At 43.4% G+C, this 17,360-nt stretch overlaps 1 protein-coding gene and 1 long non-coding RNA gene across 2 annotated transcripts in view; one reads left to right on the forward strand and one right to left on the reverse strand.

The window, feature by feature from the left end:
* LOC111268937 (SH3 domain-containing kinase-binding protein 1) overlaps positions 1-17,360 on the reverse strand; it is a 40,044-nt gene that overhangs the window by 9,176 nt on the left and 13,508 nt on the right. Inside the window, exons 2-4 of the mRNA XM_022848187.2 lie at positions 3,141-3,304; positions 2,415-2,802; positions 1,514-1,750 (exon numbers count right to left, since the gene is read on the reverse strand). Coding sequence (XP_022703922.1) covers positions 1,514-1,750; positions 2,415-2,802; positions 3,141-3,304 — 789 coding nt within the window. The remainder of the gene's footprint in view (positions 1-1,513; positions 1,751-2,414; positions 2,803-3,140; positions 3,305-17,360) is intronic.
* On the forward strand, positions 12,180-15,302 carry LOC147752300 (uncharacterized). The gene is made up of 2 exons (XR_015314410.1): positions 12,180-13,448; positions 14,437-15,302. It is a non-coding gene; the product is annotated as an uncharacterized LOC147752300 (long non-coding RNA).

Below are 17,360 nucleotides of genomic sequence, written 5' to 3' on the forward strand. Positions count from 1 at the left end.
GTCTCCATACACGCACTTCACAAACGCGCTCAGACTACGCACGGCAGTAGCAAAATGGCAGCACAAGTAGCGTCATATATGAAGACGGCGTACTTCTATAAAAATCAATCATAAAATATCTGAAGTAAGGTTACGCTCCCCGGAAGTATTACTTGGTGTTGCAAAGATACTAACATCAACATCCCACGTGGCAGAGTTACTTAATCTTCCCGAAAAGGAGCAATTAACCGCAAGCCGAAATACATCGGGCAACTAAGCGCACAGATCCTTCCATAGTTCCTTGGGTTTGGGGCCGATCGCACTCTCGTACACGCCAACGTAGGTCAACGGCGATTACCCAAAAAGCTTTTTCCTCACTGAATCTGCCCGCAATTAGCGCCTTGCGGTTAAATAACCCATTACAAGTAATAACACCATGTTCGATGGCTATCGCTCATACCCGTCGCTGTAGCACATCGGTAAATTGTCGTTTGCCTAACACGAGCGCTACTAGCCGACCGGAGTGACCAAACGGACTGGGTAAGTGGAATGGATAAAAGGAGTCAGAGAGAGAACAACAGGCTGACGGCAGTGACAGACGGACGGACGAACGAACGAACGAACGAACGACTCCTTGAGCCTTCCATGCGAGAGTGTGCTTAAGCTATAAATTCCGATAGGGAGAGACTCGCAAAATTACGCAGTACCGCACTAACGTTGCGAGTCAGCGTTCTGTATCTACGACGGCTGTTTGCAGGATGTGACGTCTCCAAATAAGTGCGGTGTGTATGTCTGTATCTGCGAAAGTATAGCTCTGCTGGGTACATACATATAAATAGATGCATGACTCATTCACATCAACTTATGCCTACTAGGGATATGGTAGTGGTCGTCAGGACACGTTAGGCGGATAATTGTTCCACATTTAAAGGCTGATGAAGGTGTCTAACTATGCATATTGATAGTTAGAGAGGTTTCGAAAAGATCAAAGATGACGAGAGTATCACGATTATTGCGGTACTGCTTCCGTGAAAAGCTTATCCCTAATAGATTGCTTACAGTAGAACGTAACTAGCTGACCTCAATATTATTGGCTTAACTATGACAGGGGCAACTACTTTGTAAACGAATATAATATAGCTATTACTGAAATCGTATTTCGAGTAAAAGTCCGAACTGTGTAGTTATATCCAGATAACCTGTGTAAGGCGACAGACGTCAGGACCGCAATGTAAACAGCGTTTAAAACAGCACATTTCTGTTAATTATTCCTTTAACTTTTGAAATATGCTTTATGCGGAAACTGTGAGCTGAATAAAAAAGACCTAAATAGAGGACTAACGAAATCAGACTTGCTTGTTTCGTATCGCTTTCATATATTTGGATTGATTGCCTAATAGCCAGGTCCCGAGAGGTCGTCATAATAACACATAACCCAAACGGAACTTCTGTCCTTAGTTTGTACCATAATAACTACAGAGATAGAAGAGAGAGTGTGTATACTGTGGGCGTTCTTGTCTAGTAATGTAGTTACCATGATGGGTTGAGTTTCCATTTTGGTTGCTGTTATTACTGCTGCTGGAGCCGCTGCTGAGGTTGGCCCTTTCGGCCGCCTGGGCCGCAAGGAGAGTGGGGAAGGCCCCATTTTGCCGGCGAATCTGCGAGGCCAATATAGGTTTGCCTAGCAAGCCCGGTACGGGTCCATCGTGCGGTCCGAACGGACTAACCACTGACACCGGTTTGTTGTCTTTTTCTCCTGCATGCAGCTCGCCTACAATAGTCAAAAGGGTCCATATAAAAGAATAAATTTGGATAGAAACTTTCTACTGATCGTGTTGGCCTATGCTGTAGAACGTTGAGTATGTTGAACATGGCTGAGTACAAAATAAAGGAAAAAATCAGTAGATGAATAATAACATTTAGCCATTTCTATGTTATCGCAGAGAAGCCAAAGACGTACTCTGTATTTTACAGAGACTGCGTACATCGCAATGAATTCTGTTAAACTTGAACGTATTATCGAGATTCCGGTTGACTCTGCACAAAACATGTCAACAGTTAGCGACCATAGCGAAATGGTCAGCGGACTATTTCGCTGTAGTTACAGGCAGATTGAAATCGATTGTTGCAACAACTCGCTAGGCAATGACGGCATTTGCCCGACCATCGGCCAGTATTAATAATCATGATTAAACGTTTCGGTAGTGGCGCATTTGCCGACATTTTTTTCTCAGTGATAAGAGTACTTGTGGATGTAAGGTGCCGTATACCCGATCGACTGCGGTTTCTATAGCTGATTTGATGTTTCGTCACCAACTAAAATAACTGTAGAACCGAAATCAAACAACTAGATTTTCTATTTCTCGCAGCGCGGTGACCTCGCATAACATGCATCATGCGGAGTGTAGCGCAGCGCCTATCATATGTGGGTTTACCCTTGACTGCCGCGGCTGGCGTCACGGTATTCGATGACGATACTGTTGTTGTGCTGCTGGTCGAGCCACTCGTCTCCGTCGGTAGAGGAGGTAATGGCTGATTAAAGCCCATCAAGAGTTTGTCCCTAGGAAGGTCAGGCTTTAGAGCTTTGGCAGGTTTATCAGGTCGTTCAGGCCTGTTCTGTCCACCGGATGGTTGCGGACTGCAATGGCCATCATCACTAGTTCGTATCAGCTGTACGAAGTTGTCAGGAAAAACGCCGACACGGCCGTTGAGCTCACCCTTCCACCAGCCCCGATCTTCGACTTCCTTCGTGAGAATGGCGATTGTGTCGCCCTCTTTAATCGTCAACTCATCGTCGTTCTGTGCGTCATACGAATACAGAACCTAAAAATGTGCAGTAATAACAGAGATGGAAACGCGTGAATTGAACACTAGTCACTCAATCAGTGGATATTTTAAAGCCTATCAAAATTGTGAGGTTTCACTGTCCACGGTAAGGCAACCAAATCACTTACAATTTGTAATTAATTATCACGGCTTTAGTTCGATAGTGCAATTTCCACTTAGAAATTAAGAGCACAATCCGTGGGCAGACGATGGCGCCGAGATTGTATGTGTAACAATAAACATTATCGATAACCTATTAATAAAGTACGTAGATAAAATAAATTAGAAAATCAGGGTTATTCGTGTTTGTCTAGGTGCAAACACCTTGCATATACCTTGGCGAGTTCCCTGACCGGTTTCGGTGGCAACTTTGGAGCGTCTGGATCCGAAGGTAATTTAGAATTTTTCGGCGAATGCTTCGCAGACATTTTGTCGGCTGGTTCTTTGTCACGTCCTCCAAACAATGGCGTCTTCGATATCAGGCCTACCAAGCCATTTGCTGAAAAAGACCCAGAAGATGATAAACAGGTAGTGAGATACCGCTGAAGATATTACTGCATCGCTGCGTTTCTCAATACAGATCGCTATGTGATAACCAACATTGATGTAATATCCGTAATATAGATAAAAAACTATACACAATGCAATACTGAGCAAGTGAAACGTCGAATAGCACGCAACTCAGGTGTTGAGTCGTGCTTTGAAAAAATCAAAACGGATACCAACTACAAGATCGCAGTTTCTGACGCAATGGCAGGATTTCATTGAATAGCTTCTAACTTATCGCACAGAAGCGGGAATCTTCAATTTGTTCACGTTAATCATTATATACGAGATTTTATTTTTTACATTTTTGCGAAACGTTTATAGGTTAGGTGATTACGTACGCTGAAGGAGAGCTCAGGTGGTGATGGACAACAGAAATAGTAGTACCAGCATTAGAACTGGAAATGATATACAGCAAGGGTTTACCTCGTTCATCATCAAAATTGAAATCTTCAGACCGCGATAGAAATATTCACATTCATTTCGCTGGTTGTATTGTTCGAAAAATAATTATCAAGCTTTGATAGTGGTACGCATCCGGGCGGTATATTCTTTTATTCAAAAATTATTGTACCACCGGACAACCGAATTTGTCATCCGAATTTCTTTGGCCAACAAAAGCAAGACCTCTGCTGCATACATGTGAAATGTAACTGCGGTATAATGCTCTCTCGAGTATTCTGGCAATATAGGGTAAGTCTATATATATATTAAGCATTTTGCCATATTTCCTAGATAGTGTAGCTAGCGTGCATCAGGTTTAGCACAACAAATACAATCACCTGCACAGACACTCTAAGGATGTTGTAAATTGCTTACGAGAACTAAAAAATGAGTTAAATCTATCGAGAACGATCTCCCCTTTGGAGGGCCTGTGATAAGGATCATATATGACAATGTGGAAAGAGTGAAACAATTCGTGTTTGTCAACCGCAAAATCTTCGTATGAGGGTTCGCAAAAAAGGGAGATTTCAGCCGGCTTTTGTCAGGCCATTTCGTCCAACCGTTTACGTGTCAGAAGGCTTACAACAAAAATTGTCCTGAAACGGCTGAATGTCCAGCCAGCGAACAACTGTGTCAGAAAAACCTCTTAGTTCTAGAAGAGCCAAACTTGCTTGGAAATTTCAATACATTTGAGCAAACGTAAGCGTATGGCTATGACGGGGAGACAAGGATGCAATTCTTCGAGTATCGGTTTAGAAACAAACCCTAACCAAAAAAAAAACGCAAGATCTAGGTCAAAAATAAGGTGCTTCTTACAATTTTTTTCGACCGTCGGGAATAGTTTTTGCGATTTTATGCTGTCTGCTCTATTGTCACCAGGGGATGCCAAGATGTTTTAAGAAGATTGCGCCAGTATGTTCGACGGGAGACACCAGAAATATGATGTAACAGATTGTGGGCGTTCCATCATGATAACGCACCGGAACATTTTTTTGTAAAAAGCTCAATGTGCGTACGTTCTCCAACTCCCGTATTCACCAGACCTAACCCCCTGGAACTTTTGTCTATATCCAAAACTAAAGAAATGTTTGAAGGGAAATACTTTGATAAGATAGAAGAAATAAACCAAAACCATCGATCGAGCTGAGAGTTGCCCAGACAATCGAATTTGAGAAACGTTTTGAGAGCTGGAAAGCTCGCACATTTATTTAAATATACGTTAAACACCTAGTTCAATTAGAACCTTGGCTTTCACAATCATAATAACCACAACGCACAGTATTGTCAAGGCACATCCCACCACAATTTCCGTCATCATTATGTGCTTATTTGCACTTCGTAGAAATGATGCTATGATAGGTAAAGGTTAGAGATAAGAAATCTTTCGAGTTCACACGCAATGGGCAGCAACGAAAGCGATCGTGCTAGTTTTGCTGTAGGGTGAGACGTGGAGTTCGTGATCTGCGACTTTGCGCTTCTAACGTACCGCATTTCCTCCATCTACGTTTTCCCGGTATTCCTCCTGACTGGATAACGAAGCACGAGCCAGCAGTGATACGTGTAGATTGCCCATTTGGAAGTGGGCGAAAGGCAGGTGAGAGCGGTGACAGACCGTGGTTGAGGCGCGAACCTGGGTCGATGCTCGCACCCAGCCAGAGGATAGCAATGTGAAGTCTCTCTCACCACACTGGAACCAATGGAGTTCGATAACTTTGGGGTAGCTGAACTCGCAAACATATAGCATTTTATGCACATCTATGCTCTAGAAGTCTCTCGAGATCTCAAGTATGATTGTTTCCACGTAGGATCGCAACGATGATAGGGATGAAAGTGCCGATGAGGAGATAAACAGGTAAGAGATATACTTGGCCACATAGTGAGAGAGAGATGAAACGGATAGCGTCCGCAAAACGTATGTGTAACAATTCGACGTAGGAAGCCGGGTACGGTTATTCATATTCGATACTTAAGTTATATCATCTCGACCCCCCAAATATTGTCCGCGGTGACTTTAAGATTGTGAGGTAATCGATTAGTTTCGGTGAAGGGGCGACTTCACTATGGGTCTAGAACAAGAGAGTCGACAGACAACTCAAAAAAGGGTATTTACAGAGATACTGTGACGACATTTAATGGAAAGAGTTTCTCCACATTAGAGTACTGTCTTTATCGTATTACTGATACAGATTCAGTAAATAACGCATAGGGGCAAAACAGTTTGACGTAAGCGGCATACGGCAGAAATATATTTTTTGCCAGCAAACTATTAGATGTTTAAATGCTTGTCGAGTTCAACACGCAACACAGATTTCGCAAGCCAATTTATACGAGTTTGTTTTTCGTATTTGTTTTTACCTATACATACAATAATGATACTACACGAGATCGGTTGTCTTCTACTGAAAGGTTACTATTTATTGATTGCGCCTCAAATAAAGCGCATATAACTATCATGTGACACTGATTGTGATAGGAACGCAAGATGTTACTTTGACATTCTAGTCATTTATTTTGATAATTTTTTTCGGCTTACCAACAATAGTCTGTCATTTCCTCCTTATCTTCTCCGAACATCAAGAACAGCAGCACTTTTATTAGCGGCATTTGGTTACATTGGTCCATACCGGAAAAAGATTCTTTTTATCCAGAGGAAATGTTATTTTGTCTCCATCGATTCTATTTACTATCTGCTGTTATTCATTCTAGATTGCCGCTCTCAATAACCTCAGTACACAGTGATAGAGCCAATCGCAATGCATAGATTTTTTCAGCTAGGCAGGACACGAGCTAACTCACGGTCGGGGTCCTATTCCATTCGCGTTGTCGCGGTGAGCTTTCAGTGCTTCACCCCCTTTGTACCCCTATCTCTTTCCCCATTACATATCTGCGGTGACGTATACCACGCTCGAGTCGGGCTATCCCCTACGCATATCCCCTGCCGAACAGGCGAAAACCTATTCGGCGAAATGAAGCCCAATCAGTTTCAACCAGCCTCAATTGGCGGGATGCACCTCTATCACACATGGTGACTACGACTAGTGTTAGGCAAAGGGACAAGTTTGATCCTCTCTCCCTCTCTACGTTCTGTTCCCCTGCATTCATCCCGTCCCTCCTACGGTTGGTTATCGCCGTGGTGGCAATTGCCGCAGAGGGGATGGCAGTGACTGTACATGAATGTTTGATAAACATCAAACCAACGCCTACCCAGCCATAAATACGTATTTCTTCCGTTGATATTCCGCTATGAGTCGCCCGCCGTTGACAGCTGGTCAAACGCTCGTGCACACATGCGTCCACACGACCAGGCATATGTACAGAATGCATGGGAGCCCTAAACAGCTTTTTTTTTTCAATTCAATTGGCATAATAAAGAAGCAGATGCAGGCAAAAAAGGTGGCCACGGTGCGGGCCGTATGGCAGCGTGTTGGTGGGCAAAGAGGTACTCATAGACATAAAAAGATATTTCGACTCACGAGTTCTCTTTCTTTGATGTTTTCTACTGTGTCTGGCTTGCACCGTTGCCGGATGGTCATTGTTGCCAAGCGTCGGTAACGAAAGTCATGCAAGATTTAGGACCGAGAAACGCACAGAGGCCTAGGTGACCAGACTTCGTAACACGAGAGATCAGCCGATTGCGTTTTTCAAAGAATCATAACACGAACGGGGGTAGTGCTTGAGGAGAAATCCCGACGGGAAAAGCGCAGATTCTTGAAGAAAGACACCTAGCGCTCGGTGCCGGGCAACGGCGCGGTAGTGAGTGTGCACACAATTATCCTAATTCTTTTTCTTTAGCGTCCGTCTTTTTAGGTTTTTGCTTTGAAAATAACTTATATTATTCAATCAGTGTCGAGATCATTCACCGCACTCGTTTAGGTCAGCTAGCAGCAGTATCCCAATGACTACTCAATGAGTGTAATAGTCGTTCTCTTACTCGCCGACGGTGTTAGTCAAGATGAAAGGCCTGAAGATTGTCAAATATGCGTACAAGTATGCACATATATATATACGAAACTATTAACTTTTTGCAATTATATCAATGTCGATGAGGTTTACGGGAAAAGTATGAAAGTGCAATTTTTTTATCCAGCTTAAGGCGCACCAACTGTGTAGTTGGAATAAACATTACTACTTTGTGTGTAAATAATGATCGAAACGTAAATAATTTATAAAAATATATTTCACTTAAGAATATGTTAAATAAAGAGGTATCATTTTTAATACGCATGTTTATTATTTTCTATTAAGTAAACGCAACCTTAAGAAAACCTGTACTACTAACCTGAATACACTCCGAGATAATTATGGTCGAACAACTCTCTAAAAATGCCAAAAAAGCCTGAGAACAGTCGAGAAATATGAATTTTACCGAAAAAGGCGCGCGAACATTTTCTGTTTAAAATTTTGCATATCGGATACTATAGCTCTGAGACCCTTCTTCAAGAAATGTAAATATTGTAGAATCTGTTAAAAGGAGTAAAATCAAGCAACCTCAATAAGAGCTGCTTTCGACAGATAATCTTCGTGCACTTTTCAGTAAAGCTCATTATTCTCGAAATATATAGAACACACCGAATAACTGATTACCTTATACATATATATATATACACACACACACACAAAATGCAAAAATGTGTGCCTATGCGCACGTAAATATCAGCTGCAGACGCTTTAAACGTGGCCAACTGCCCGTGGAAGCACGAAACGAAAAACTATAGTTAGATGGACAAGGGTACGACGTTATACCCCACACTTAAGCATCGTGCATATGAGTACCGTACTGCAGCCGCTTCCATCATTAACAGAGAAGCCGAGCAATACTCTTAGACAGGTCAACGTACAAAAGGATTTTTCAACAAGTAAGCCCATTTAGCCTTCTGTCTGCCCAATTGCTTGCGTACATCGACGCCTACTATATTGTTTATTACTATTATAATTCGTTGCCTCAAGAAAGTAAAGCTAAGCTACACAAGCAAGAGATACATACTCACAGATATTGAACAAGAGGTAATTTATATATGAGAAGCTATCGTCGCCAGTGTGACCACAAGATGGACTGGAAATTGCGTTAGTTCATTCTTTTTCACGTGATTCACTTGTACAGGCCAACGTAAGTGTTTGATAATTTGTGACATCAGTATTAGAAGCTAGGCGTCACAGTAGATGTATTATCTCTCTTATGTATACCTCCTGAATGGAGGACACGTCTCATATGATTAATCATTACTATCATTATCAAAATGTACTACGTCGTAGATGAGTATGATGGTAATCACGTCGCAGCGGGAATCAATGGTACAAAGGCCACCTGATACGATGAGGGCCTATAAGCCTTTGATACGGTGGTAAGTAGAGACGGCCAACCCCTGCGAACGATTCTAACAAGAATTAACTGCGCTATATCTATTTCTCGGCCACGAGGCAAGCGTTCTACTCGCGCAACAAACAACTAACACGGTCATTCGTTATCTTTCGAGCTATACGGAGAACAGTGCCTCCGTGGATTTCATGTGTTTCAGCGCCATCACTGCCACGAGATTGATTTCACGAGCTTCAGTTGATGTAAATACTGCTGGGCAGATGCTCGGCTGCATTATGACGATGCCGTGCTCGGAGCAGACGCAAATGATCTCAGTAGTTCTGACGACGATACATTCCTTTGATTGTCAGTGAGGCCCCGTGCATGTCACACATACTGTATAAAGTGGTGACTGACTCATCAACTTTCCTTTTCCAGTTCCTCTCCCTGTTTGTCTCCTTGGCGCAAACCGCAGTGTTGAAGCGGACTCATACCCAGGCACAATGTCAGGAAAGCACCAATGAAATGACGAAGGCAACCAGCATCGATATCTCCACCAACGTCCGTTCACTATTCACCAACTCACGTGCATTCGCTTGCGGCCTCATCGAGTGACTGACTGACTGTGCACCCGTAGTGAAGGATTCCGGCTTACAGCAGTAGCGACATACGGCCTCGATGATGACAGTATTATACGAGGCACCAAGACGCCGACGCAATAGCCAGAGGAGCGACGCGGATGGGAGCGGAGACCCGACCAGCTGCTGAGAACGAGCAGTGAGTGGCTGGCTGGGTGGGCGAAGGAGTCAAGCCAGTCAACCAACGGACGGATGTGGGCTATCTACCACGCGCGACAGCGATGACAACAAACGACTCCGATGACTGCCACTGGGCCTATAACAACTGCTTCTACCACCGCACGAGTCGACCTCAAAGCAGAAGGGGGAAGAGCAGTAACCGGAAATGAAGATTCGAATTTGGTGGTGCCTTTCCTATCCCCCTCATTACATTTACTCGTTCAGTCGACTTTGTATTCTGACTTTTCCCAGCCTCGCAAACTGCTCTCGTCCAGGATGCGGCTGGCGGGCCATGAACGTTACCAACTGCTACGAGAGCGTAGCACCAATAGTTCAGATACAGAATGACAGGATCGGCTCGGAGTTCAGTTTGACAACGTATCGCAAACGAAAAGTCGATTGTGGAGGAAACTTTTGAAATGCTGGTTGAATGAGTGAACTTAACGGGGGAGTAATGGGCACCGATGGCAGCGGCGCAAGTAGCAGGAGAAATGGTAACTGAGACGGAAGTAAGCGGGCGGGTAACTTGGATTTCTGGCTAAATTTTTCGCGAATATGTGGAGCGCGTTGGTAGCACGATACATATGGGCAGCGGATTATAGAGAACCGGGTTGCTCGCAAATGATAGTGTGTGCTCTAAGAAAATGGCCGAACGAACTAAAACTCGTCCTATATGGCGGTGACTTATCCAACGCGGTGAAAAGCGTGAAGTAAGCTAGTAAATCGTTTTGGAGCCATATCGGAATAATTACAATTAGAGCTAATGTTAAGCTGGATAATAAGTTGCCACGTCTTTTTACTGAACTGAAAGTATTACTTCACAATCCGCCCATGACGATAGGTTATTATACTATGTATCCCCCGTCATTGTTCACAAATTTCTCCAACCTTTCGATCGAATAATAGATGACATTTTGCTACAAGGTAGCGGGTCTTGTCTTGGAAAAGTTTTCCAAGTACGTTTTGAGCTATTGATATGTGTCGAAGATAGGGCCACAACGGTAATTCCCCGTTGAAAGAAAAAGGTAAAAATCCATCCCGTAAAATCCGCAAAGTATAGAGGATGCAACGAAGCCTTATATCTGAAATCCAAAGAAGCAGATTTGTGGTATTATTTGATATTGCCTAGTTAACGGAATTGAGCCAAATAATCGACTGTCTCGTTCGGATGAAACAATTTCCAGTGAATTAGGCCTTTGCAATTCTAATAAATGCCAGACATAATTTTTTTAAAGAAGTTCTAGTTAGCTCCTGAGACCTCGGCTTTTTTCTGATTTCCTGTTTTCCTGAGAAACGACTTAAATTTTTGGTTTACATCATTTCCCATTACCGGTGACAATTCAGAATAGGAATCGATCATTGTGGCTGCATAACGCCCGATATCGGACGAGATGTACTGATGTAACGTTGCACTGTAATTCTCTGTTGGATCGTCTGTAAGGTACCTACGCTTGGAGTTTTTGTGTGAACCTAAAAGACTTGAAGTAGTTAACAACAGCCTTGAGGCTTCAGCCCATCTCTTCGACTATTTCCGGGGCCGTTTCTCGGCCGTCATCCTTCAAAGGTGCTTTCAGAAACCTCAAGTCGATCATAAAAGAGCACATACTCTAGATTTTTGATGCTATTTTCGAACATAATAAACCATTCTTGAGCAGTCTTTCGGCTACGGTGCCGTAATTGTACGCAAATCAGTACGGCGAACTGCCTTAGCTTCGACAAAATGCATAGTACAAAAGGTGAATAAAAATGCACTTTGCTTCCAACAAAACACCCATCTTCGCGGCGTTTTTTCCAGTTCACTCTCGACGCGGTACCGTAACAGCACGCAATCTGTCAGAAGTAAACAACAAACGAGGAAGTGGGAAAGGCGAGTTGTTTAAAAAAGCGCGCAAACATTTTATCCAACCTAATAATAAAAACTAGCCCTCTATTGGTATAAAAAAAACGTGCGACAAACGTACAATCACAGAGCTGATTTCCGTATTTCTTGGGAGCTCGATGCGTTCGTTCCGATGGAATTACTAACTTTCATTCATAAATCTATTCATAAATCTTCCTGACAAGTCTTCATTCCGTCCCATTCTCAAAACGAGTATGAAGTCTAGCTCATTACATAAAAAAGCACAATAGACAAGTTGTGCCTTCCAAAAAATCCATCAACGCACATCCTATCTTCTGATCTTTTTCTTTACGATGCTTTTTGCCCGTGGGCTAAGGCGCTTGCAAAATTGCGATTGGCTAGTTCCTCTGTCTCGCTCTCTCTCTCTCTCTCTCTCTCTCTCTCTCTCTCTCTCTCTCTCTCTCTGAAGCGAGACAGCAACCCTGAGTAGATGCAACTAATAGAAAGCTGTCGGGTGCTTTTCAGCGTGTGTGAAGTTCAGCGGCTTGTCGCTCTAGTCAAGCCTACCACGGAGGATTTTTGAGGATACTCATACAGACGAAACATGCTTACGTACAGCTGTACTAGTTCCATCCGAACTCGTTAATCTGGGTGTCGTCACGCACACGAGCGCGCACTTCGTTTTTCACTACAACCAGCGAGGCACGGCCATTGTAATCACCGCCATGGCCACTGTTTCCAATTTTGATCCAATGCCTTACTAGCTAGCTGGCTGCTTTTCTGTACATGTTTCATGTCGTCTCTTCTCCGGCCCCTCCCTTCACTCGCCCCTTCTAGTTCGTATGCCTCTACTCAGCTGCGCAGGACTAGTACATAAGTGTATTCTTTAATTGCTCCTCGTTACTGCCGTTCACACACTCTACAACCAATAGTTCACATTTGAATACGAGTTCTCGCGCGTCAAAAACCTGTCGTCTCTCGTCAGACTGCGACAGCCACCAAATCCGTGCAAGAGGTGACTGCCGCTGTTACTCCTGCCGAGACTGAAGGAGAAAAGGATCGTTCGTCTCGCGCCCGTCCTTCTTTCAGCCTAAACGACGCCGAGAGGACCGGGAAACAGCAGCAGAGGCAACGATGGAAATGGGCGGTGCCTACGCAGGCGACACGGCAGCGAAGTGCTGCTGCTTGTTCGTCGTTCGTTTGGCAGCTGCGTTCCTTTGGTTTCCTCCTGTAGCAATAGCAGTAGGGGGGCGACGGCAGGAACAGATGTCAGAGCAGTCAAGTCGTCAGTCTTGACTTGCTGGAACCAAAATTTGCACCACAGCCAGCGCAGATACAGCAAAAGGCGGCCCAGAGAGAAGCTACAGCAGCGTCTAACAACTGCTAGGAGGAGCTGACAGCAGCTGCCTGCACACTCAGCCACAGCAGCCTTATGCCCAGTCTAGTGGCCCCTTATGGCGCTTATGTTCTTATTCGGATTCGTCTTATTTTGACATCGCTTTCTTTCGTTTCTCATCTTGCCCAGCCGACATCGAGGAGAGCAGGGGAAGCAGTTGACTCAAATTTACGGAACTTGTTGGAACGCGCAGACGACAGATGCGGTAGCGGAGCTGGCGAAATCGGCGGCAAAAATGGTGACGACGACTAGACTTGAAATAGACGAGAGGGGGAAAAGAGTCAAAAGTCAGGAAAAGACGAAGAACAGCGAACACGGTGAAAGGTGACGAAACCGTCACTGAACGGAAAAAAGTTCTTCTAACTAAGCCATTCACGCTTTTAGCTCTGATGTTTCTCGCTGTATATAGCTTGTTCAGTTAAGACTAGTTCCTGTAAAATGCATTGTTTAATAATCAAAACTTAACTTGAAAGTTGGGCCTTAATTCACTGATAAAAAGGCTCTACGAAGCCAACGAAGAAAATGCGTATATTAAGGTTCCTTAAAGGCATTCACCATTCATTCTAGTAGCTGTATATTGTTAATATCGCATCGGTACGACCGTGGTAGTCTTCATTGTTTGAATAAACCATGCGAAGTTGCCGAGGTCCTCAGGTTCGACGTTTCAGAATACGATCTTTCCTTGTATCTATGTTACGGCGATAGCCAGTCGTTGGCCATTGGTGACCATACTTGAATGCACCTTCGAAATGACTCGGCTGAACGCGACTCATTTCAGCTAAACATGTTGGTGGAACCAGCAATAGTGGTGATTGTGGTACGCGCTTCCGTTGGCAGAAGACTGGACGATGATGGTCGATAAGCTAGCCATAGCGGTCAACCGTAGCTGCTTCATAATTCCGTAATATATGCACATAAACATAAACAATACGTAGCGATTTCATTAAGTAATGCAGTACCTTACAGGTATGCGCCGACGCGCATAGACACTTAGCCCCTATGTTCGATATTTACAGAACTAACTCGAAGCACCATCATTACAGTTGCCGTGTATTGCCTTGTACATATAGCAGCTGTATTTGCCACTTTAAGGAAACGTATCTACTTAGGCCCGTACCCTTGTCCTATTGACTTTGCCTGTTCAGCTTGTTGTAGTAGCTCTATCTGTGATTGTGACCGATGTGCCTGCGTATACACTTGTTTATTTAGTAATTCCAACTCGAGTAAATATAGATATAGTCAGCCAATCAGTCTCTCTCTTTCTGTTGTTTTTCTGTTATTCCTTTACATGTGTAATTTTCCTGTTTTCAAGCCCTCGGCTTGCGTGTCTTAGGGCATCCTGGCGTACCTGCACACGCATAAACAGTTTCAGACTAAATCAACTAAGACAGCCACCTACCTATACGATATGACAAGTGGCTCAAACACTCTCCAGACCGCTTGAGACTGGGTACACACTTTAAATTTCCCAACTTTTGCGGCTGGTAGGACGGACTAGGGTTTTGTCGGGCGCCGTCGAGCCGAACGCTATTTTCAGTCTGTGCCCTGCCCCAGTTCCATCCCGCTGCCAGTCGCTCAAGTCGAAGGAGAGAACGCAGCGATAGGAGCGGGAAAAACATTGCAGCAAAAGCAGTACTGCAGTTGCTGCGGTCCCATGGAGCGAAACCCCGTCCGCCACCGCCTAATCCATGTATGGTCGTAGCAGTATCGGGGACAATAGCGGCAGGAGCCGCGCTGGCAACGGTCCTTCTGGTATAATGTTTGATCAGAGAAAGTAGGTGAGCGAACCGATCAGTTGATGTGGATTGAAACGTTACTCAAGCCACTGCAGGGTGTCGTAGTGAGAACGCATACAAGCCAAGAAGGTAGAGACAGCGAGTCCCTTCACTATCCTATCTCTCCCTCTGTATACGCGGGTGACTCTACTATTTGCTGTAGTAGATAATGGTTCAACTACTAGAGAGCGTGTGGAACGACGGCTGGCGACGGCAAATGCAGGCGCAATACTTCATTTGCTTCATAGTCTAGGCTTCGATTGTGCTAATGTCAACCGCAGTTGTCATTGCCACTGTCAAAGCATTTCCATAATGACTAGGATTGTGAGATTACTCGTGATCATTATTCGGCCTTGGTAGGTGTGACAGTACCTTAATAAAACGCTCTCGTTGCTGGTGGTAATGGATTGTCCTTGATTCGCCTTTTTTAATAGGTACGTCATTAGCCATTTCTTAAGCTAACACGACACAGTCGTTTGGGGTAGATACAGTTACGATCTCGAGGACCCATTGGGTTTGTTGCATGCCCTATACGCAAACGGTTAGTATAGTGCCATTACATATTTCTTTCTTCAAAATGCTAATATATGTATTACTAAACGCCTGTTACGGTGCGAACGTAAACCTACGAGTATTTCTTAATTAAGCTACCTGATCATCATCAGAACTATAGGAACTACTCGTATGAGAATTTAGCTATTACGGTGGGCCAGAATACGGAAGATTCTTCTAACTAATTGGCTTTTATGTCACATAAGTCAGGTAATATAAATCGTGTCGGTTTGTCGTTGATATTATTTAAAAGCTAAGGTTTTACAGCACGTGAGTGATTTTTACCAGAAAATCATTGTACCAGTAGAACGTTATAATAAGGACCCAATAATAAGGCTGCTCAGGCCCATGAAAAAACCTATGCTACTAATATTCAGGATGCATTATTCAAAGAAACGTCCCAAAGGTGGTTTTCGTTTGAGAACTTTCGATACAAAAAATGCTTCATGTAACCAATTACGAACAGAGTTGGTAGGGTTTTTACGGAAGTTCAGCAGTATCACCATGTAAGTAGGCACGACATTGTCGAGGAAGTGAAAACAGGAGGAAACAATTACAACAACTTGAAGAAGGCTAGAGACAAAAAAGGCTCAATGGTCCCATGAATTGATTCAGAAGAGTTTTCCTGAGTGTATTTCTATATGTAACGTCAAAAAACCAAATCATTTCCAATGTGATTGATTTCGGATGGTAAAAAGCGGTTCATATAATTCGAATTAACATGATGAGAATAAAAAGAAATTATGCACTCTAGGCTGCTGCCGCTTAGAAAACCTAATAACAATTTTATAATTATATATAACAACCTTGCAACAGTTAACAAGCTTGCAAATAAACCGTTGAAAAAATCCGCCGAAACCGATGAGCAAAAAAGACTTCGTCCTTCGTTTTCACGTTTTAGCTAACCGGTAGAAGTTGAGCAGACTTGGGTAATAAGTTTTAATGTAGCCTCCGTATAGTTTGAAATTTGCGCCATCAGACTGCCATCCGTTTCGGTGCACGCAGAACTCCTTCAACCACGTTCATTTAGTTTTAATGGAGGAATACAAACATAATTTGTCAGAATTGTTTGCAGAGGCACCACAGATGTACGACAGCGATGGGATTATGGTGTTATGAGGAAAAAAAACCAAAAAGTCACTGATTGAAATAGCGCATATTTAATTTAGTAATGTTATTTAAAGGTACAAAAATGACGAAGAAGCACGGAAGAAAATGAATCTTTGCTCGATTTGAAACTAGGCTCGCCTGATACGTCCTTAACTTTATTAAGCTAACACGTTACCACTACGCCACCCGGAAAACAATTACTGCATCTAAAAACACTATAGATAATTTTAAGACCAGGCGCAGCAAAAGTAACAGCAGTAAATTTGACGATTTTTATCGTAACGATAAGCCACTTAGATTAAAGGGATTCTTTATTTGTTATTAACCTTTTGTGTTTTACAATACTGTACAATTACACAGTTAATGTGATCCACAATGTCGAGACGGCTAAAATAGCCATTCAACATAGTAGAAAACACTAGTTTACACCTGTAAAGGTGCGAGAGTAGCGTACGTACTGTAGGAAAAACCGAGGACGGAGTCCGTCTTCGAGCCATGTGGCGGCGACGTTTCATCATGGCTCATTTCGTTCGTTTGCTGTAACTAGCTGAAGGTAACTTTTTCTGCAGGGCTAAAGTTCTGCGCCGATGTCGACCTATGTTGCACTTACACGATCCATTAAAGGCGCAGCCAATGCAAACGTTTAGCTTCAGTAATAACAATAATGATAAAAACACTGATCACCTTTCTTCAATCACTGACAGCAGCAGCAGCAGCACGAAACGTTTCTCTTCTCTGTTATCATATTTGTCCTGTTTTAAGGCATGATACACATCTGACACTTGAGAATTCGTCACAC

The sequence above is a fragment of the Varroa jacobsoni genome, unplaced genomic scaffold, assembly GCF_002532875.2.
Source record: "Varroa jacobsoni isolate VJ856 unplaced genomic scaffold, vjacob_1.0 scaffold_1332, whole genome shotgun sequence".
Classification (NCBI taxonomy): domain Eukaryota; kingdom Metazoa; phylum Arthropoda; class Arachnida; order Mesostigmata; family Varroidae; genus Varroa; species Varroa jacobsoni.